This window comes from Lichtheimia ornata (assembly GCF_029851405.1).
Source record: "Lichtheimia ornata isolate CBS 291.66 chromosome Unknown scaffold00035, whole genome shotgun sequence".
NCBI classification, from domain to species: Eukaryota; Fungi; Mucoromycota; class Mucoromycetes; order Mucorales; family Lichtheimiaceae; genus Lichtheimia; species Lichtheimia ornata.
This window is the reverse complement of record NW_026695355.1, coordinates 1-21712: the sequence shown is the minus strand read 5'-3', so window position 1 is coordinate 21712 and position 21712 is coordinate 1. Positions and strand designations below refer to the sequence as shown.

The 21712-nt window shown below is 43.9% G+C and overlaps 8 protein-coding genes across 8 annotated transcripts; 2 read left to right on the top strand and 6 right to left on the bottom strand.

The window, feature by feature from the left end:
- Positions 1-74: 74 nt before the first annotated feature.
- O0I10_007263 (uncharacterized protein) lies at positions 75-978 on the bottom strand (the record flags this gene model as incomplete). The annotated part of the gene is made up of 2 exons (XM_058487281.1): positions 75-361; positions 432-978. The coding sequence occupies 2 exons, from the start codon at positions 976-978 to the stop codon at positions 75-77; spliced, it is 834 nt and encodes a 277-aa protein (XP_058341842.1).
- A 259-nt stretch (positions 979-1237) lies between these two features.
- O0I10_007262 (uncharacterized protein) lies at positions 1238-4131 on the bottom strand (the record flags this gene model as incomplete). Its single annotated transcript, XM_058487280.1, has 12 exons — positions 1238-1305; positions 1359-1667; positions 1734-1814; positions 1875-1999; positions 2062-2423; positions 2486-2925; positions 2984-3257; positions 3322-3456; positions 3519-3676; positions 3759-3863; positions 3934-4012; positions 4075-4131. The coding sequence occupies 12 exons, from the start codon at positions 4129-4131 to the stop codon at positions 1238-1240; spliced, it is 2193 nt and encodes a 730-aa protein (XP_058341841.1).
- Positions 4132-6912: 2781 nt separating this feature from the next.
- O0I10_007261 (uncharacterized protein) lies at positions 6913-7572 on the bottom strand (the record flags this gene model as incomplete). The annotated part of the gene is made up of 1 exon (XM_058487279.1): positions 6913-7572. The coding sequence occupies one exon, from the start codon at positions 7570-7572 to the stop codon at positions 6913-6915; it is 660 nt and encodes a 219-aa protein (XP_058341840.1).
- Positions 7573-9061: 1489 nt separating this feature from the next.
- O0I10_007260 (E1-like protein-activating enzyme Gsa7p/Apg7p) lies at positions 9062-11836 on the top strand (the record flags this gene model as incomplete). The annotated part of the gene is made up of 10 exons (XM_058487278.1): positions 9062-9297; positions 9397-9502; positions 9666-9863; positions 9943-10246; positions 10315-10402; positions 10468-10771; positions 10842-11150; positions 11254-11369; positions 11477-11603; positions 11687-11836. The coding sequence occupies 10 exons, from the start codon at positions 9062-9064 to the stop codon at positions 11834-11836; spliced, it is 1938 nt and encodes a 645-aa protein (XP_058341839.1).
- Positions 11837-13616: 1780 nt separating this feature from the next.
- Positions 13617-14719, top strand: O0I10_007259 (uncharacterized protein; the record flags this gene model as incomplete). Its single annotated transcript, XM_058487277.1, has 3 exons — positions 13617-13845; positions 13976-14128; positions 14193-14719. The coding sequence occupies 3 exons, from the start codon at positions 13617-13619 to the stop codon at positions 14717-14719; spliced, it is 909 nt and encodes a 302-aa protein (XP_058341838.1).
- Positions 14720-15034: 315 nt separating this feature from the next.
- Positions 15035-16054, bottom strand: O0I10_007258 (purine nucleoside phosphorylase I, inosine and guanosine-specific; the record flags this gene model as incomplete). The annotated part of the gene is made up of 2 exons (XM_058487276.1): positions 15035-15798; positions 15859-16054. The coding sequence occupies 2 exons, from the start codon at positions 16052-16054 to the stop codon at positions 15035-15037; spliced, it is 960 nt and encodes a 319-aa protein (XP_058341837.1).
- Positions 16055-16480: 426 nt separating this feature from the next.
- O0I10_007257 (uncharacterized protein) lies at positions 16481-17367 on the bottom strand (the record flags this gene model as incomplete). Its single annotated transcript, XM_058487275.1, has 4 exons — positions 16481-16693; positions 16746-17100; positions 17152-17202; positions 17267-17367. 4 exons carry the CDS (start codon positions 17365-17367, stop codon positions 16481-16483), a joined length of 720 nt encoding a protein of 239 aa, XP_058341836.1.
- Positions 17368-20962: 3595 nt separating this feature from the next.
- On the bottom strand, positions 20963-21712 carry O0I10_007256 (uncharacterized protein; the record flags this gene model as incomplete). Its single annotated transcript, XM_058487274.1, has 1 exon — positions 20963-21712. A coding segment is annotated over one exon (750 nt), but the record flags the coding sequence as incomplete, so codon positions are not given.

Genomic DNA, 21712 nt, shown 5'->3' with positions numbered 1-21712 from the left:
AAAGTGGGTAGCCATGATAGAATGTGTATTGAAAAAAGTCCAACTGCATGTATGTACATCTTCTACAATAACCTCTAATCCCATATCAATTGTCCATTCTCGTTCAAGCTCGCTTTGGCTGTAGGTACTTTGGATGATCCACGCTGCGGCTTCTTTCCCCAAGGTGTATTTTTCCCTGCACCCGTCGAATAGAATTCCTCAATACGACGTCTTTCCAATTCGCGTTGATGTCTTCGTAAACGCTCAGCCTGTAATGCATCTGCTTGAGCTTTGGCTTCACGTTTCTTTGCTGCTCGAGCCTGGTTTTCACGCTGCTTCTTGGTCAATGGTTCATTGTCCACTGCTCTTGATGATGAAGACGCTAAGATCATATATCACTGTAAGCTTATCTTATGTAATCATCCATAGCCCCCCACACACAAGCTATTTACCAAAAGGTTTCTTGACAGCTACCGAATTCCAACCATCTTCTTGCGGCACAGGTTGAAATGGATCCTCTTCAGGCTCACGTGTGATACGCATCACTCTTGAATACTTTGGCGTCCAATCCATATGGTCATCCACTTCTGCTGGCTTTTTGACAGAGGCATTCTCGATAGGTTTCTCAACAGGTCGTTGCTGTTGCTGCTGCTTTGAAGGTGTAGTTGTTGTTGCAGGTTTTGGCTCTGGTGCTGCTTCGGCTTTGTTTGCTTGTTTTCTCTTGGACTTGGACTTGGACTTGGACTTGGACTTGGAGGAGGAAGTGTTGGATTCGTTTGGTGTTGCTATAGGCGATGGTGGTGTCGCAGCTGCTGATGCCGTTGATGGAGCTACAGATGGAGATTGGTCGTTGGATTGAGCTGCTGCAGACTTCGATTTGTTTTTCTTCTTTTTCTTCTTTGACTTTTTGCTTGGTTTGGTTGCTATGTTACTGCGTGCGAAGAATATAACAAGAACGGGAAGGGAAAGAACAAATAATAGACCCAAAGCCTGGTACATGATGCGACTTCAAGAAGCGTAGAAACCTCCCCCGCGCCTTCAAGCGCACTAATTCAATTTCAGAGCGTTGAACCAACCCATCCTTAGCTTTGATGGCCCGTGCACATTGTTTAGCTAGCACATTCATGAATTCACTTGACAAGCTTTATTAGTCACTATGCAATCACTCTCTCTTGATGTATGATCTTGCTTTTTCTTTTATTGTAATATAAACAAATGTCTACCAGCAGATTGATACTTTTCCTTGATATTACCCAATTCAGATCTTTGCCATTTGCAGGTCGATAATCTTTTGAATAGCAGGTTGCAAAGGTCCAGCAGATGCGACTATCATACAAAGTTAATCATCTTATTTCTTTATATGCTCACATAAAACATACCTGCTTTTTTGAATCTATCCATACCCTTCTCAAAGGCAGGATTGCTCTTGTCAATCTCGGCAATCTTGACGAGACACCGCAGAGCCAACACCCATTGTGATTGACGCAAGTAAACTTCAAAAGCGAGAGCATGGGTATCAACCAAGTTGGGAGCCACAAGCATCAATGGCTTGATAAATTGCATAGCATCATCCAAAGGAGTAGTGGTGTTGAGATACTTTTCACCCTCGGGATCCTCATCAGACGACTTCTTAGAATCGTGTTTCTTGGCACCGCTTGCAGCAGCAGTAGCAGTTGCGTCTTCCTTGACTAGAGATAGATAGATGGATACATAAGTACCTTCCTTTTGCTCTATGCCATCACCTAATTACTTACCGTTCTCCTTATCCTGCAATGCCTTAAGCTCTGCCTTGCGAGCCTTGCTCCGTGCCTTTTTCTTTTCAGCCTCGGTCATACCTAAAGATCCCGAAATGAATACTCAATGTTGATTCCTTCGCTAGTATGCTGAAGACTCACCAGACTCATCCAAGCCATTGCTTTCCTTGGGCTTGTCGGCAATAGCAAGGTAGGCTTCAACAGCACCCTTAGCAGCGGTGACGTAATAGTGGTGCTGGCGCAAGTTATCCTCAAAGCGAAGCATCCTAGCAGCGGTTCAAAATAAGTATACCATAAAAAAATGCTACTCGTAATACAAGATACATACTTGACGTAGGCGCGAATCGTCATCTTGCGAAGACAATAGCCGTGGAAATCAAATTGGTCGTCATAAATATCGTCAAAGATCTTTTGAGTGACATGGAAACGCTTGAGAGCCTTGCCATAGTTCTTTTGTCGCAAATAAGCATATCCTTCCTCGATGTGGAACCAATGGCATTGCATATCAGTAAGATCTTGCACAGCCGAGACCTCCTTACGGGTGAACATGGCAAGGATCTTTTCAGCTTCTTCGACCTGACCAGCACGCAACATGTATTTTGCACACTTGGAGTTGATGAAACGATCTTGCAAATCGAGCTCACGAGCTTCATTCATCACCTTGGCAGCTTCCTCGATTTGGCCCTTGTGCTATGATAATGCCGACTATCAGTTTATGGACCCCATTCCTGCCTGCTATGTGCTATCCTTACCTTGAGAATTCTGCCCTTGGTCATGTAAAGCTCAACAATAGTAGGTGTATGCTCGATGGCAGCATTGATGCATTCAAGAGCCTTATCAAATTGCTGATGGTAATCGTAATGTTGTGCGAGATAATACAAGGTCCAGAGCAACACCGAGGGAGGTTCACGCTTGTCGCTCTTGTCATCAAAGGTACTCTTCTTCTCAAGCGATGCACGATAGCCTTGTACCAACTTGTCAATCACAGCCTGCTTGGCAGAATCCGCATAGTATTTCTTCATGCTGGCAAACAAAGAAGGAACGCCCTTGATCAAAGACTTGCGAAGAACAGCGTCCACCTTGGTCTCGAAATCAGCACCTTCGGCATATTGAAGCAAAAGCGATTCCATGATCTTGGATCGAGGATACTCTTCAGCAAGCTCCTTGCAAAAGTCATAAGCACCCTTCTTGTCTACGTAATGAATGCATGAGTATCATCTTTTATGTAATACACAATCGATCATTCCTACCATTTTCAAGTCCCTTCAATGCCAACAATGCCTTGATGTAAGCACGATCGTGAGGATTCTCGGAAATCAAGCCACGATAGGCAGCCTCAGCTTCTTCAACCTTGTCAAGCTTGGCGAGGAAAGCAGCACGCTTCTCCTTGAGAGATCGTTGATCAGTCACCTTTTCCTTGATCGTTTCCAAATGATCCAATGCAGCCTGATAATCGCCCTTCTCTTCCAACAATGAATTGTGATACATCAAAAGCTCAGAGTGTTCAAAAGCATTGCCAATTTCCTGTTACATTTGTGTCAGATCATTTTGGGTTTCATACACGATCCCATCCTTCCCTCTGCTATACCTTGACGGATTCTTCCTGAGACTTCAAGACAGTGAGAGCGTTATCAATCTTTCCACCAAGTTGGTAAGCGATAGCCAATCCAATCCAGAAGGGAGGATAAGTAGGCTTTTGTTGCAAGAGCTGCGCACGTGTTTCCTAGGTATATGATTACAACGCGTGAGCAAATGTCATCATAACATCCTATCACATTCTCTTACAATCAATTGGTCGTAATGGCGCAACTGGGTTTGCAGCAAGGCGTGATCACGAAGGATGTGAGGATCATTCTTGTTGTATTTGAGAGCATTGGTGTAACACTTGGAAGCCTCCTCGTAGTTCTTGTCGCCACGATGCATCAAACCATACACGTGCCAACCTATACACACACACACGCACACACACACACATCTCGATGAGTATATCGGGTATAGACCATGAATGATGTAAGGGCAACGTACAGATATGGGAGGTCAAGTCGTTCGCAACACCCTTTTTGACAAACTCATAGCCTTCCTCTTTCTTGTCGAGATTGTTCAAGAAGAGACCCTTCATAGCAAGCGTTTCTTTCAAGGAGAGATAGTCATCGTGAATACTGGTGCGTGTATTGAATCGGATGGGTTACGTGTTACTTACCACCATGGTCGGGATACTTTTTGAGAATGGAATCGGCCAACTTGAGACCCTTCTTGTACTGCTTGTGCTCGTAATGACGCTGGTGTGAAGACCCACAATGAGTAATGTATGCAAGTCAATGTTGAGAAAGAGGCAACTTACCAGCACATTCTTGAAGACGGCGCTCTCCTTGGAGGGAAGTTCTCGCTTTGTGGTCATGTCAAGGAAAAGAGGACTAAGGCTGGAGACCTGGCGCTTCTTTGTTCTCCACACGAAAAATTTGAATGCTGATAGGAGCAACAAATCTTACACCTCGTTGGCACGTGTATTGCATAAGACAATGAAAATGAGAGCAACCCATTGTAAAGGCACCCTATCTCTGTTATAGATATCACGTAGATGGTAGAATAGGCTATGATCTCTTATACTCATATCCCCATCACTAAAAAAAGTTGACCACAGAAGCAGAATTGACAGCTAAAATGATGTTTCCTATGCAACCATGTCTTGGGTATGAGGAGCTTCATGTATCCCTCTTTGCTTACAATGACGCATGTATCGCATAGGATGAAATCATGAGAGTCATCCTCAATGCCTGGTAGTCTGTATTATTGGCAACAATGACAATGAGATTGGGCGAAAGTTACTGGTATAATAAACCGCTGACTATACTTGCTATTATCGTCGAAGCACCTACATACTTCCATGAAACGCATCGCTTGTATATTGGTGTATTACTTTATCTACCATTTTGACTGCATCAGAAATGATAATCATATACATGGGCCATCTCATCTCGGGCAGGTACTGTATTCTGTAATACGACTTGTGGTGAGGACAACTAGGATGCCTCATTGTAAAGGGTGCCTTTGTTTTACTTCGTTCCCCTCTCCCCTTCTTCATCCAACAATGAATCCAAGGCGTCTTTATCCTAAAACCATAAACGTCAAATGATGCTATCTTTGAAATTCAAGCGTGGTGCATAATCATGGTCCCCTTTACAGTACACACAATCAGCCATCTCCAATATAGGGATGCATGATGCTTCTAGGGCCTGGTCTCCGGTTCACAGTTCATGCAAAAAGGAAAAGTGTAACCAAGCTAAGGCATGACGATCTTCCTTTGGAAGCTATTTTTCTTTCCCGGCCCCAACACAAATTAGAATTTGAACATGGTTACAACAACAACAACATTAGCTCTCTTCTCACACGATTATATGACTTGATGACTTGTATATCGCAAATACAATGCATGTATCGACATACAGCAGGTGAAGAAGAAAATGGATAAAGCTGCATGTGATTGAAAGATGCACTGGCAATGATCCTCTTGCAACAAACCCAACCCCCCACATTTACTGTGGTCGCATTTGAGATGAGAGTGAAAATTATGGCGCCATTCATTATGATAAGCAATGGGGTGCTTTATTACCAATGTCGTCGGATCCCATCCAACAGCACATGTTACTTTCAACCAGCAGAGAGACATCATCATGCCGCTCCTCGTCATCATCTCCGCCGCTATGATGATATTGTAAGCACATGAAACTGTAATCAAAGAAAGGACATGAGACACGCGCCGCCATAGCAGCGATCTGCATCGGATGCATTTGTGTATTACGTACACATTTATTGTGTTGCCTCCGGCTGCAGTTTACCGATCCAATCCCCCTACCTGAGGGATCCTTTTGAAACGCATCATTGCATCCTCTAATACAAATCCTTAAGAAACGAGGGCTATGATGCGTTTAAATTCATATCCACACGCTCCAAGCACACTTTTCTGTATATGGATGGTATTCATTATTGGGGTCAAATATACGCTAGTGATAACAACAAGCTGTGAGCCTGGGGATAAGCAGTATAATAAGCGAACAGTGAAAGGAAAACAGCCCCCAAATCGAGAATAGTAGTAACAACCCTATCAACTCTAAAGGTATAGCATCCATGGCATCGGAAGAACAGGCAGCAGCAGCAATAGCTGCATGATGCTGTGTGGCACCTTTCTTTATACACATTGCAAAAAAATCATTTCCGCTTCGGATTTACCATCTCGAGATACATGGTGTTCACTCATACTAAATCAGGCCTATCCGCTGTCTCTGGCATGTCCATTTATTTGTTATCAGCGCCCATCAGTTACTTTCGCTTATACCCCCACGCTATACCGCGCGCTGCATCGTGTTGTGTATTTGCTTGCATGTTGTAGACACAACATTGTCACAGGAGCTTGTTATTATGTTGTGCGTGAAAGTGTGTGTGTGTGTCATCTGTTTCTAGACATATCCATTGCATGAATCATGTATACACACGATGACGACCCCGCTCACCTGTCATGTGTGTTGAAACGTAAAAAGAAAAAACCGGTTGGGGACGAGCCATTGTTTTGGTGGCTCATTTAACATTCGTTTTTTTTTCTTTATTGCTCTTGTATACTCAGCTCATGCAAAGGAAAAAGATGATCTTGATCTCATGATGGATAATGATACTATGGGGGATGTAAGGGGGAGGGAAAAAGAAAGAAAGGATATTGCGTGATGGATAATGATGGTAAAGGTATGAGCAATGACTCTCTCTTTTACCTCCTGTTTACCCCGTTGTTTCAAGGATCAAGGATAAAATGGGAGATAAAACCGCGGTAATGGTGGGGAAACGGGTCTCCCCGCATTTTCTCATCAAGGAAGGCTGCACGAGAAAATAAGGACAAGGATATGGGAAAGTTTACGTTATGCATAAAGATGTGGTCTCATTATTCTCACGGATTGCGTGCATGTGTCAAAGAAGGTTTATCTGTGTGTGTGTTATTTACAAAGAATCAGGGATTTGTGTCACATAAAAGTAATAAGGGTTCAAAAAAGGCGCAGTAAGTATAATAGGGATATGCATGTGGTGAGTGGATGAGATGAAAAAAGCTAACGACGATGCTTGGTTCTATACAAGACAGGAAATGACAAGGATGCTTGATCTAGTAATGATAACAGAAAGGAAAGGGATGAGATGATTAGAATGGAAAAATGGAGTGGATGGATGGCAGCAGGGGCGCTTGTGCCATGTTGATTGGGGGAAGCACACGAGCTTGTGGGGGTCTTTCCAATAGATCCATTAGGCTGTTTTGCTTGGCAATGTTACGAGCAACAAGGGTAGGTGAGCTACCAGGCGTGTTAATAACCTCTGTCTCCGAATCAGAATGAAACGACAGGGCAGGTGATGGTGGGGTTGTTGTGCTACTCCTGCTGCTGCTGATGTTGTGGTTGTTGGTTGTGGTTGTATTCATGCTATGTTGTTTATGCTTTTGTTGATGGCGTTGTCGTGAGATAGTAGTGGTAGTAGTAGTGGCAGCGGCACGAGGTTTGGCAACACCGCGTGGTGCACCTCGTCGATGAGGTGAGGTATGGATACGAATATGACGAGTTAATTCGTCGGAACGTGAGAAACGTTTTTCGCATCCTGGAAAACTACAATGATGTGGTTTTTCACCAGTGTGCGTGCGAATGTGGCGAGTTTGATGCTCAAGGCGATAAAATGATTTTGGGCACATTGGGCATTTGTAAGGTCGTGGGATGGATGACTTGTCAACTTTGTGGACCATAGGTGTAGTAGTAGATGTGGGTTTAGTCAAGTACATAAGATGGTGATGTTGATGCTGTGGATTGTGTGTCATGTAAAAAAAGTAAGAAAGAAAGATGTGACAAATGGATTTGCTCTTGCATATGCCAGTATTTATATATACAAGATGATGGGGGAAGGGGGTCAAAGCGGCCTATTTCCCTTTCTGAATCGGGGATGACGGGCATTAGATAAAAGGGTGTGTGCGATTGGGGGGAGGGAGAGATGAAGGAAACCGGGAAGCATTGACCGGCACATTTTTCAGAAATAGCTACAAAAGGCAATCCTTGGCCAAATAGTCCATTTCACACGTTCACTTACCATAATACAAAAGAGGATGATGGTTGAAATGATGGTTGTTCGTGTATGATTATGTACATCAAATACTTGTTGCTGTGTCTGGTTTGGTTGCTGCAGGAGTCCAGACGTGGCTCTGCACATCCTTGACCTCTATTTTCTTTCACTCTCCCCCCCCTTATCGGCAAATATCGCCAAAACCCCCCTTGTCTTGCCTTGCACACACATACAGTGATCCCCCAAATCTGTGTCTCCTTGCACACTCTCATTGTGGGGTAGACCCATCTTTGGATCAACTCACTTGTTGCAGCAAGAATGAGCATGCATCACATGAAAATCCTTGTGGGCTGCATGTACAATCATATCCACACACACCAATGTATTTGTGAGTCAAATTCCCCAATCACACGCCTCAAACACATGCGCATTGCATTACACAAAAATACTATTTGCAGGCTTGTCTTTATCTTGGGGGCGATATCTTTTGGGGGGAGCGATAATAGTCATCATAATTTTTATTATGTGTATGTGTGGAGGAGGAGGAAGGAGAGAGTGTGAAAGTGAGATGTATGTTGGGTGTCTAATTGAGATCAGCTCTTGCGGCTGTCTTTTCATTCAACACGTGAAAACTCGTAAGCGACTCTCCTTTCTAAGAGATCTATTCATCATCCCACCCCCTTTGAAAAGACTTGTTCTCCTATGTCCAATGATGTAATGCGATTCATATCTTTCATTCTTCTTTTGATGAAATCAAAGGAGACAAGGAGCAAGATCAAAGAAAAGCGTATCGGGGCAACGGGAAATTTGGTAAACCGGTTTCCCTGAGCACCACGTTTTTGCATGATTTGGACATTTCCCCGGAAAGATGGGACCCGCTGGGAGAGATGCCATCTTTCAAAGGGCCTCTTTTTTTATTATTTTATTCATTGTGTTCCCGCCGCGGCTGTTTCTATATTTCCCGTGATGCCACTTTATACTATTTTCCCCGTTGTTGCTACTCTCTCCCGTTGTCAGTGTGCCACGTTTGGATTACATTGATGATCATCCCAAGAGTGATGGGTAAACATGGATGATGAATAAAGAAAACCCATTCAGCTGGGAATGGGCGAGCGTGTGTATGTGTATTGTGTGTGTGTGTGTGGTCACGTTCCCTTATCCAGCAATTTCATTACGCAACTCATACGGCATTACACCTTATTCCAGCTCCACTACATTTGCTTATCAAAGACACCTCCCCCACATTACATATGCAAATGACAAACCAGCATTCTCCCGTCCTGCAATTCGCACCCTTTGCATCTGGAGTCGACGCTTCATTCTGGCAGTCATTGGCAACTAAGAAGCTCAATGTATTGAAGCTTTCAGACGATCCTCAACCCATTCACGCTTACTATGCAACTGGCAAGCGCTCTCGCTCCGAAACAGCTCTACCTCCCCACTTTTCTGTGCCCGCTCAGGGGTTGGACAGCGATAATGACACTCGGTAATGAAAGAAAAGGCACTATTCAACGTGCACATATTCAAAGCAAAGTTTATCTGACTAAGGAGTGATGATGTTGATGGGGGGTGTTATGGTTGATAGGCCACCTTTTACATTTGGAGTTACTGGAACCTTGTATAATACCAACACGTTGGAGGAGTTTAAACGCATTGACAAGAACAAGCTGTTTCAACAAGCAACGCAAAAGGTTTGTAAAAAGAAGAAGAAGGAGAGGAGGAGGTGGTGATGGTGGTGGAGGAGGATAGTCGATTTGGGGGGTGGGAAGTGTTGATGAGGAGGAGGAGAGTGAGCATGAATAATGAGAGGGGAATGAAATCATCATCAACAACATCAGTTGACACATTTGATAGATATGGCAAGCCATTCAAAGTGGGGTTGCATTGGACCAACCAAGCGTCTTGACAGAGTTTATCATGCTCACTTTTGCCGATCTCAAACGCTACAAATTTTACTATTGGTTTGCCTTCCCTGCTCTCATGCCACAACCTGATCCATGGCTTACAAGTGCAACGTCGCATCCCATTGGTGACACATATTCGCAAGCTGAGGTAAGCGACATCAGGAGACGTGAGTGAAAAAAAAAAGTTGTATGAGCTGAAAGGAGTTTTCTTTTTCCATATTGATTAGATGGATACACTTGCACAAGCTTATCAATCGGCGGGACGACCATCATGTTTCTTTGTTCGCAACAAGGTCGAGATCATTCATTTGAACCAAGGTTGGCATGACGATCTATTGGTGGGATTTGCCGACCCTTCATCTACGGAGCTACCCGGATGGCCGTTACGAAATCTGCTCGCCCTACTACACAAACATTATGGCATTTTCAAATGCAAGGTGTTGTGTTACCGTGAGTTACCTGGGAAAGGGATCGATGACACGCGTTTGCTGGAAGCCGAATTGCCGACTTCAGCTTATTATCATGACAAAGGTACAATGGCCCCTAAATAAGCATCTGACGACAATCATGTATTCATTCCTTTTTACCCACACATGTAGAGCCTAAAGCTGTTGGATGGGAAAGGAATGTTCAGGGTAAATTGGCACCACGAATGGCTGATTTGGGACCATTGATGGATCCGTTAAGGTAAAAGATCGATGTCAATGCTTGTAGAATCCGATTCTAAAATGGCAAATCCTTTTTCCCTTTAGGTTGGCAGATACATCGGTTGACCTCAATCTGAAATTGATGCGATGGCGGGTTATGCCGGAGCTTGACTTGGAAAAGATCAAAAAGACCAAATGTTTATTACTCGGTGCTGGGACATTGGGATGCTATGTGGCGCGCTGTTTAGTGGGATGGGGTGTACGCAACATTACATTTGTCGACAATGGCCGGGTCTCTTTTTCCAATCCTGTACGACAACCACTTTATCAATTCAATGACTGCCTCGAGGGTGGTTCTCCTAAAGCTGAGACAGCTGCCAAGAACTTGGAGCTAGTACAGCCCACAGTGGTAAATCTCCTTATGCAAATATACACCTTGTATGTGGTCGACCAACATATACCCCATCATCTATGTATAGAATTCTGCAGGTCATGCATTGTCGATTCCCATGCCAGGGCATGTTGCAACTTCGGATGCACAACTTGAAGAGGATATCAGCCATCTTGAAAAACTTGTGAATGAGCATGATGCTGTATTTTTGCTTACTGATAGCCGAGAAAGCCGATGGTTCCCGACACTTTTATGCGCACGTGCCAACAAGTTGGTTATCAATGCAGCTTTGGGATTCGATACCTATCTTGTCATGCGACATGGTTCAAGGCGACGACATGGTCTAGACAACCCATTGGGCTGTTATTTTTGCAACGATGTGGTGGCGCCTGCAGACGTCAGTATTTGTTCTTCTCATTCAACAATACCCCCCATCACCCTACAAAACAAACCTGGCTGATTCATTCTTTATGTTTACTCCCTATCTATTATTGTGATAGTCCCTATCAGATCGCACCTTGGACCAGCAGTGCACCGTAACACGACCGGGTCTTGCCGCTATTGCAGGGGCACTCGCTGTGGAGCTCCTTGTATCACTCATCCAACATCCAAAAGGGTAAGTTAATATGCGACAGCATGCCCATTTCTTTCTCTTTTCTATTTCTTTGTTTCCATCCCCAACAATCCCATTTGACACTAACTTTCATTTTGCATAATATGCAGGATCGAAGCTGATTCAGATTGCATCTTGGGCAGTGTTCCCCACCAGATCCGCGGATTCTTGGGACAATTCCATAACATGTTGATCGTGGGACAAGCATACAATAGCTGCACTGGTTGCTCACAAAAGGTATAGTAAATCATCTATCATCTCTCTTTTTTGGGCTGGATGGAAATAAGCTTATAGGGTACAAGAATTAACCATCGCCACAGATCATAGATGCATATGACAAGGAGCCATTAGCGTTTATGAAAAAGGTGTTGGCTGACCCTGAATACCTTGAACAGATCTCTGGGATCGCCAAACTTAAGGCCGACAGTGATGCGATGCTAGACCACGATTGGGAAGAGGATGACTTTTAGAGAACAATATCACGGGAAGACATATAAAGCAGCACTTTGAACCAAATATGTGGATTCTATTGTATTTCTCAATGAGTGGGCTGGGATGATGAGAATGTTTTTCACACATCAGGAAGCAATCGCCTGATCTGGTCTTGATTTTGTATATGCGGTAATGATTTCCATTGTAAGATACTTTTGCCTACTATAATACTCAAGAGATGGGTGGATGATAGACAATGTGGATCTTGCTGCTTTTTACCACTCAAGCTCCAATATGAGTTAGTCTATCTTTGGCTTGTACGTTTGTGGAAGTTGGGGGGAGAAGATGGAGTAGTAGTGGTTACCCATAATATAAAAAAACGTTATTGTAAATGGTGTCATTATCCTTTCTGATTGCTTATCATTCCCCCTTCTCCATTTATGCCATTTGTAAAACTGAGACTGCATCCAAAGCGGTCTTGACCCCTTGCAGCTAAGATGTCCATTTATGTTTGCCGGCAGAGATCGCTGCCGCTATCATTTGGGTTGCATGTATCTGGGATCAAATTAGCGGCATGAAACAATCGATCCAGGCACATTATTTTTTCGCCACCTATCTTTCCACTTTTTTTCTTTGGCTCAACGTGCGCTCTTCACCTTTTATTTTTTCTCGCACAGCACAAAGCATGTACGTGGTCGGTGATGTTGATCAACTCATACTCGTATACACATAAACCAAGCATTGAGCATGGTATTGTTCATGGCTTAACTTTTCACCCTTCCCGGTATTACATACAGCATTGGGTAGGAAGGCGTATACGAGAAACATGAGGAAGACGATTCACCTTGGACTTCTATAGCACTGTAGGAAACAGAGGTATGTGCATGTCCAAATACAAGATGTTGAATCATGATACGATGCACGCATGATACAATGGTAGCGAAGCTATTTATCTAATTTTTCCATGTCCATTATTATTGCCGTATAGCCTTTTGGCTATCATGTAAGTAACAATAGGGGTGAATGATAATCCCACTTGATTAGAACTAATGACTTGCTCTACTCAGCTTTATTGTGTTGCAGCTTTTATAATAGGGAACTATGGTTTAGCTGAAGAAAAGGGAAAGGAAAAGGAAGGTAATGGTTATAAAGCGGACACAAAGAGATGCGGTATCCTTGTTATTAGGATCAGCGTTACAGATTGCTGCATAGAAAGAGGCAAAGGGTAAAAACAGGAATAGTCAAATAGAAGGTCGACATTATGTATCAAGAGTTAATATTGTGCTGGGACTCATTTCATGTTGATAAAGATACGTGGTGCGATTGATGCAGTACTGCTGAGACGAGGATCACATTCTTGAGCATGCTGGTAACATCGGGGGAAAGGGGGGCATTATGACATTAGCATCGTACGGAGTGTAACTACGCATCCAATGAAATCATGGCTGAGTTATTATTTCGTTCTCAGAGCTCTTCGTAAGTGATGGCACGCGCGCCTTCCACCCTTTTTTACTTTTTGTTCCACTTTTTCACTTGTGGCTGCTCGTAGCCGTATTCTACAACAAGCAAAAGTAGGTTAATTTTGATAGTTGCTTCCCATTTACACATTTTCGCTTGGAAACATGGATCGTTGTGGGTGTCATTTTTCCTCCTCCACTTCAAGCCGGAGATCGTTTTTCAGAAAAAAAGTCAGTTTCCAGCACCGCAAAACGATAGCTGCTTGTTCCATGAGCGAAAAGTGTGGATGGGCGGTCATCGTTCATGCGATATTGACAACTTTGTATGTTAGCTTTTAAGAAACTCAAAAGGCTAAAAGACATGCAACAATATCAAACCGCCACTACCACCACAAAGGATGCACAACAACCATCGACCTCGTCTGCAGCAGCTCTTGACGCAGCAGCTGTGAGTTCAGCGTTTTCTTCCCTTATTAGCAGTGCCAGTGGTCTCCAGCCGCTACAACCTGTTGCAACAGGTGCACCTGCAACTCAAGCAACTACCACAGGCCAACCTCAAGCAAAGCGAAAACAAGTCAAGAATGCTTGCAGTGAGTCAAAACACAATACAATGTGATTGGTTTATTTGTTACTAAAACGCAATCATTATCCTCGCTTTCCTTTTGCCAACTTTAACTCGAAACAAACATTCGTTTTTCAACCTGCACTTTTTTTAATTAGCCAACTGTCAAAAGGCTTGCAAAAAGTGTGATGACGCGAGACCTTGTCCTAGGTGTATCAAGTATGGCATTAGTGGTACGTGTGTCAACTCGGTGCGCAAAGAACGCAAAAAAGGCATCAAGCGTGGACCCTATAAGAGAAGACAAAAGACAGGTATGTATGTCATCATCATGCATCTTGTTTTATCGCCCATTCACACACACACATGTACATGTAGAGGATGGCAAGAATACAAAAGCTGCTCGTGTTGAACAAGGAGACACGCGATCATCCAACGAAGACACAGCGTCTCGTACCAATGGTGTGAATCCACCTACACTTGTACCCTATGGCTATCCAGGAAGTCTTCAACAATATGCACAGCACTTGGGAGCGGCTGCTGCTTATGGCTACAAGGAGCAGGTCATGTCCAATCCCAATTCTTTTGTTGTGGGCGCTGTGTATCCATCATCTTTGGAATATCCCATGGTTGTCCCTAGCAATGGTGATACACAACACAAGGATCAATCCACCACTGATAAGGATGGCAAGTCAACAAATGAAGCAGAAGACAAGCACGCCACAGCAGCCGTACCTGATGCATCCACTTCATCTGGTACTTCGTCACCTGATTCTGCCCAAGATGAGGATGCTACACGATTTGAACGACTCACCCAATTGTGCACGGCAGCTCTTAAGCAAAACGACAACAACAGCAGTAACAACAACAAAAAGAAGGATGTTGAAGGCAAATCAGAGGATTAGCTTTGCATTTACTTCCATCTTCCTTATTCCATGCTGTTTTCTCTTTTTCGCCTTTCCTTATCTCCTTTCACAAAAAAAAGCCATCATGATCATGTACACCATCTTGGTTATGAATGACCCATCCCTTTTAATACAAAACATCTATAGCATATCCCCATTGTTGCGGACTTTTTTTTCATCACACAATGCACCAGATAAAATGTGTAACCGAATATACTCTGAAACAGGATGCTGCAATGTAAAGAAATGTATTGACTTGTAGTAAGGTTGCGGGGGTGGGAATTGTAATAGTAATAATACATGGATGTAAAGACATTACTGGCTGTTCTCCTTTGCCCAGATATCAGCAAATCGCTTGACCATACGTTGCATGTCTTCAGCTCTTCGTGCGCTAGTTTCCAAGACCTCTTCATGGTTGGCAGTCATAAGATCGGTATCAATGCCATCATCCACCACTGAATCAAGACCCATTTCATTCATAACTTCCTTCTTGGCATCCTTTCCTCTTGCAGTGACGACGGGGTTGGTGATGAGAGAAATACCCAAAACCTTCATGCCAGCATGACGGGCCACCAACACCTCATGAACAGTGGACATACCAACGGTATCAGCACCAATGGAAGCCAAGAAACGAGCTTCACAACGAGTCTCATATTGAGGACCAGAGGTATAGCCGTAAACACCCTCGTGAATATCATCCTTGTTGATACCAGTCTCAAAGGCAGCCTTGAAAGCAAGCTTGCGCAAGGCATAAGTGTATGCATCCGATACGGCAGGGAAACGTGGACCAAATGCTTCAATGTTGGGACCTCTCAATGGGTTTTGAGCAACAAGAGATGCCATTGACAAGTGATCGTTGATGATCATCACATCGCCGACCTTGAAGGATGGGTTCAGGGCACCACATGCATTGGTAACAACAAGGACCTCGACACCCAAAAGCTTCATGACGCGAACAGGGAAAGTGCATTCTTGGACACTGTAGCCTTCATAAAAGTGGCAACGACCCACCATGAAGATAGTAGGCGTACGTGATTCACCCAAGTAGCCCCACACCATCTTGCCAGAGTGACCAGCCACTATAGATCCATTGTTAACAACTTGCATAGGAGAGATCCACCTTTTCGAATATGACTTACCAGTGCTAGTAACAAAGCCAGGAATCTCATTGTAAGGAATTTCAATCTTGGACGATTGCTCGATAGTGTCAACAAGACCACCAAGACCAGATCCGCAAATGATGCCAAGACGAGCGTTCTTGAAGTGCTCGGGGATACGTTGCTTGAGGTACTCTGCAGTGGAGGTGTAAGTGGCTTCAGTGATAGTGGCTGTCATGGCTTGGAAACAAAAAGAGTTGTGGGAAAGAAAAGAAGAAGGGGAATGCAGCAGCAGTCAATGTCGCCGTCAATGCTATAACAGCGGAGACGATAAATAGTGATTCAGCTGAGAGAAGATAGGTGCTACTTTCGACCAGATCGAGCCACATTTGTGGGATCGATTATATGATCCAAGACAAGGTTAACATAGCAACTATACAATAGCAACATATATACACTAACCCTTACTCGTGGAACAGCCCCATCCATCATGCTTTCTCAATGGTTTATGTGTTGCTTACAAGACGACATCATATCTCTGTGCTACAATTACCCTGTACAACCAATGCAGGGGCGTGCATATCATCATCATCACCATCATATTAACAAACACAAGATCAATCGCTAGGATGTAAATAGCAAGTATTTGTATTAAAGATTAGATCTATCGCTTGGCTTTCTTTCCTAATGGTTGCTGTTGCTGGCTATCATTCGATAAGGGTGGTGCAGGTCGTTTCTTTGGTTTGATAGGTGCAGACGTTTCCAAAACCTTGATATTGGTTGGCTGATACCCTCCATCACCCGTAATCCAAGGCGCATCCACTATAGGCACTTCATCCATATCCAGTCGCAATCGCTCTTCTTTTCCCTCCACAATCTAATCATGTATACATCAACGATGTGTCCAAATCATCTTTGGATATACTTACATCCACAGCAATGCATGAAGCACGTTGTAATCCAAGCGCCTTTGCAAGTTTGATCTCTGCGCCCTGAGGTAAGCTAACAATCTTGGTGCTTGTCAAGGGAGCCATTGTCAACAAGTGCGAGCATAGATGAGGTGGTTTCATATCACGTTTGCATACAAAGATGGCTGTGTTTGGTCTCTTGGTCTTGGATTGGATAGCGTTCTCGAGTAGCTTGGTCACATCATTGATGCCAATGCATACACGTTGATGAATATCTGGATAGGCTGGCGTTGTCGTAGTGGCATCATCACCCTTTTGCTTTTTGCGTTTGGATTCAGCAACAACTCGTCGATGTTGGCCAATAGGTTCGAGCACTCTAAACAAACAAGCATAAACATAGGGATGAAGGTATTGTTTTGTCACCTACTTTATCAAGTTGTCGAGGATCGATTCGTTGAGATCGCTGGACACAGCAGGCCTGTCGATCAAAGAGAAGGACAATCAGCACGAGGTGGGTCGATCTCAAGCAGTTGCTTACATACCATTTCAATGCAAAGGGGGAATCGATTACGTTTTTATATACTTTTCGTCGTGCTATGGCTTCGCTTCGTATACTCTCGCCCGTGTGTGCTGTAGCAGACATGTTGTCGGATAAAAAAGGTGGCACTTGCCAAAATCAGCGGAACACAAAGAGGTGGATACCAAATCCATGCACACACCACATCCATATGGATACCATGGCAACCTCAAAACAAGCAAGCTACTACTAGCTGCAACAGATTGCTCGCTTCTTCGTGAACTTGATTTCTAGTCGAATGGCTTAAAACTAGCAATGAAGTAATGATCTTACAATAAACTTGCACGTTTACGCAACCACATTACAATGTCGTAGTATCCAATCCATCTTTACAGGGACTTGCACGTAATAAGCTGCCCTGGAACGTGTTCATGAAAGTACATCCCCTTTAATTTCCAGTGCATAAGCTGCCAGCTAACAGCCACTTCTTCCCATTCGCCATTGTTGCCCATTCCACTGCATGTGAACGATTCTCCTGCTCCAGCCCAACATTCCCATCTTTCGATTGTCTTGATCCGATGAGGATTTGACTGAGCTACGCTAGACCGCAAACATGTTAATTTCTTGAAAGACAGACCCTGCGAATGTCTCCGTCTCTCCAAAATTTGGACGCTCCCATTTAAAAATGTCATAATGAACCATGGAGTCTTTAATAGTACAAATTGATCAGCATGTCCTAGAGAACCTTCTAACCAATTTTCAAGTTGGAAGTGGGCAACTTCGGGGCGGTGGGCCGTCCGCTCTTATTTTCCTGTCCTTCATCGTCCATCCTACATTTGGACTACCCCGCATTCTTGATTCTCATCATAAGCCGGCGGTTTTCAATTGAATGAAGTTGATCAGCATGTCCCAGAGCACCTTGTGTGAAAGTATCAGGTTCGAGAAGGGCAATCTTAATATCAAGGAATTGCTGTACAATGTTCATGCATTTAGACAAGAGGTGTCCGATCTATTTAATTTCACTTCTTCCACTCCCGCCTTCTTCCCTCTTCCTCCCATTCTCAGCTGTTGCCCCATTCAAGTACATACAACTACCTCCTGCGAACGATTGTCCTGCTTCAACCCATCATGTCAATCCTACAACTCTCTTGATCCGATAGTCTTTGACTCAATGGCAAGTCCATGGCGTGTGCACGCTACTACAACACCCGTGTTTCTTGACACTACACCTTCTCTTGTACAATCCTCGACCACAATCAAACGTAACAGCATTCAATGCAGCAGTTGCTATTAGCGAGGCCTTCACTCCATTTCCCACACAGCATTCTTTACTTGCAGCAACGTGTCTTTCAGCCTTTTCACGTGAACGGCAGATGGCAATCATATAGAAGCAACTTTATTTACGTGTAGCAACTTGCTTCAATACATACGACTTCTTATGGATATGTATTTGGAATGATTGTGCTGATGGATGAGAACCATGGTGCTTGTCGCAGTGTCAGGAGGAACGTTGGATCGTACATTTATGTGTTTTTGATATTGGTGACGAGGAGATTGACGACTGCTGACGAGTACGCGTACGAGTTTGGATGATGACGGGCGATGAATACGATGATGGTGGCAATGTAGCAAGATAGCAAGATGAAATAAAGCATTGTTTCTTTATTACACGCTTGGACTTTGCTAGCTTGTGGATTACATACTATTGCTTCGAAGATGGAATAATAAAGGTGATCCGATTATCGGTCATGCAAGAAGTATATGGCTTTTGTGATACAATAAGGAGGAGTGGGAAGTGGGATGAGCTTGAGAAGAAAAAAAGTGAAGAGATCCCTCCATTGAGTTTCAGGATGAGTGACCCATCATTGGATTGGTTACGGGTGAGTTTACATAATACAAATTGGTTTATGCATCTCGACTTTCTTCTACATGCAAATGTGATGCATACCTTGACACACTTTCATTATTGGGTGCTGTTTACTTACGTACCTTCACAAAAGGCAATCATCATCATCCATTTGTGTAGCAACCTGTCAAGGACATGTTTGTGTGACCATCACGTGTCATTTCACTCAGCTCTTCATCTTTCCGTTAATGCAGCCGACACCATCCACTAGGAAAAAGCAACTCCATCACGCTTACAGCATAGGTAAAACATAAACGTGCCTGTATCTCCAAACTTTACAATGAAATGTGGGGTTTTTATTAGAGCAATGTGCTCGGCTTGGCTAACAGCACCTTGTGTGAAAGTTTCACGTTCAATGTCGCAACTAGCCCAAAAAATATTTTTTTGGTCGTCGTCGTCAAAGAGGGCGACCCCCAGATCCAGTTTGGCTGGTAGCGACATTGCGAAATCTGGGATTGGCAAGCTTGATCGTGAAACTTTCACACAAGGTGCAGTTGGCCAAGCCGAGCACATTGCTCTAATAAAAACCCCACGTTTCATTGTAAAGTTTGGAGATACAGACACCTTTATGTTTGTAAGCGTGATGTTATATGAAGAGTGGTTTTTGTTCATTGTCAAGTAGGTGGACCCTGGCAGAGCAAAAGATGCAGAGGGTCGTGTTGTGTAACACAGCTACGTTTGCATGAATGAAAGGGTCATTGTATAATTACTTTATGGATCATCTAGGAACAGGCATGTATTGCTAGCTAACGACCACTTGTATCCAATCATCATTGTTGCGAGATCCACTGCATGGGAACGATGCCCCTGCTCCAGACATTCATTTCAATGATTAAAGTAGGTTGATCCGAGCTGATTTGACTGAGCTGCGGTCCAAGAGAGATTACATCACTCTGGACATACAGCACGCTCGATGTAGCTCAACCGATGTAATCTTGTGTGAGCGTAACTCAACCAAATCAGCTCGGATCAACCTACTTTAATCGTGGAAATGAATGTTTAGAGCAGGAGCATCGTCCACCTACAATAGAATGCACAAAAGTTGGGAATGCACAAAAGTGGCTATTAGCTGCCAATGTATGACATAAAGTGCGGGTTGCGTACCTTTCATGCATTGTCCCTGAAGTCCTGACTTTTTAGCTGAGTTACCCAAAGAGGTCCTTCTGCATCTTTTGCTCTGCCAGGGTCCACCTACTTGGCAATGAACAAAGACCACTTCTCATATAGCATCACGCTTACACACATAAAGGTGGCTGTATCTCCAAACTTTACAATCAAACGTGGGCTCTTTAATAGATCAACGTGCTCGTCGGGGTCAAAGGAATCTTGTGTCAAAGTATGAAGTTCATCGTGGCCAATCCCAGATTTCGCAATGTCGCCACCAGCCAAACTGGATCTGGGGTTCGACCTCTTCGACGACGACGACCAAAAAATATTTTTTGGGCTGGTTGCGACATTGAACGCGAAACTGGCACCCAAGGTGCTGTTGGCCAAGCCGAGCCCATTACTCCAATAAAAACCCCACGTTTCATTGTAAAGTTTGGAGATACAGGCGTCTTTATGTTTTAACTATGCTGTAAGCATGATGCTATATGAAGAGTGGTCTTTGTTCATTGTGAAGTAGCTTTTTTTTTGTATTGATAATGGTTTATTAAGTAGTGGGCTGCTAAGGCCACTACCAAGAACAAGTTGGGTCTGAAAACCGGGAGTGAGAAGAAACAAAGTATAAATAACTAAAGATGGGTCACGAAGACCAAACAAGAGGGAAAGAGGAGGGAGGAAGACAAGGCAAGGATGGGTTAGAAAAACCCAAAACTAGGTTTCCATAGCATCAATGGGAGGGTCACTGGATGATGATGGTGGTGATGTGTCCATGCTGGTGGGTTTGCTATCTAGGGGAGGAGGAGTCGTATTGATGCTGGTGGGTTTACTCTCAAGGGAAGGAGGGGTAGTATTGAGGTCTGTAATTGGATCATGCGGTTTATCATTGGGCAGAGGGTTATCAGTAGTGAGTTTGGCAGGTGGAGTGAAATTGAACGAGGATTGTTGGGGTGGTGATGTCGGCGATCGTTTACGTTTAGATGGACTTGAGTTGGAGTTGCGGGAAGTCGGAGTAACGGCAGCGATTGTAGTAGGCGCTTGCGAGTCAATGGGAGCGGGAGCAGATTTAACACCATTGCGAATATGGCAGTCTTTACGTAAATGTCCTGTTTCTTGACAATAATAACAACGTGGTTTTGGTCGATAAGGGCATTGTAGACGTGTGTGTCCAGGTTCATGGCAATAACGGCAATGCAGTGGCATTTTCGACCACGTGGCATGCACGCGAGTGGGATAGGTTCCATCTTTTCGGGAGACTGGGATTGAATGAGATAATTGCTGAGGTTGTATATGAAAAGTTTTTGACAGGGTGTAGTTCTTGGGGTTAGTGTTGAGATATACAAAGCCTTTGCCGGTGAAGTAGTGTTGTTCAAGATAAATGCCAAGCTCAAGGATATTGCCGAAAGGTTTCAAAGCGTCAATGAGGGCTTGCGTTAGAGTTGTACGGTTGTAAAGTGGGATGTG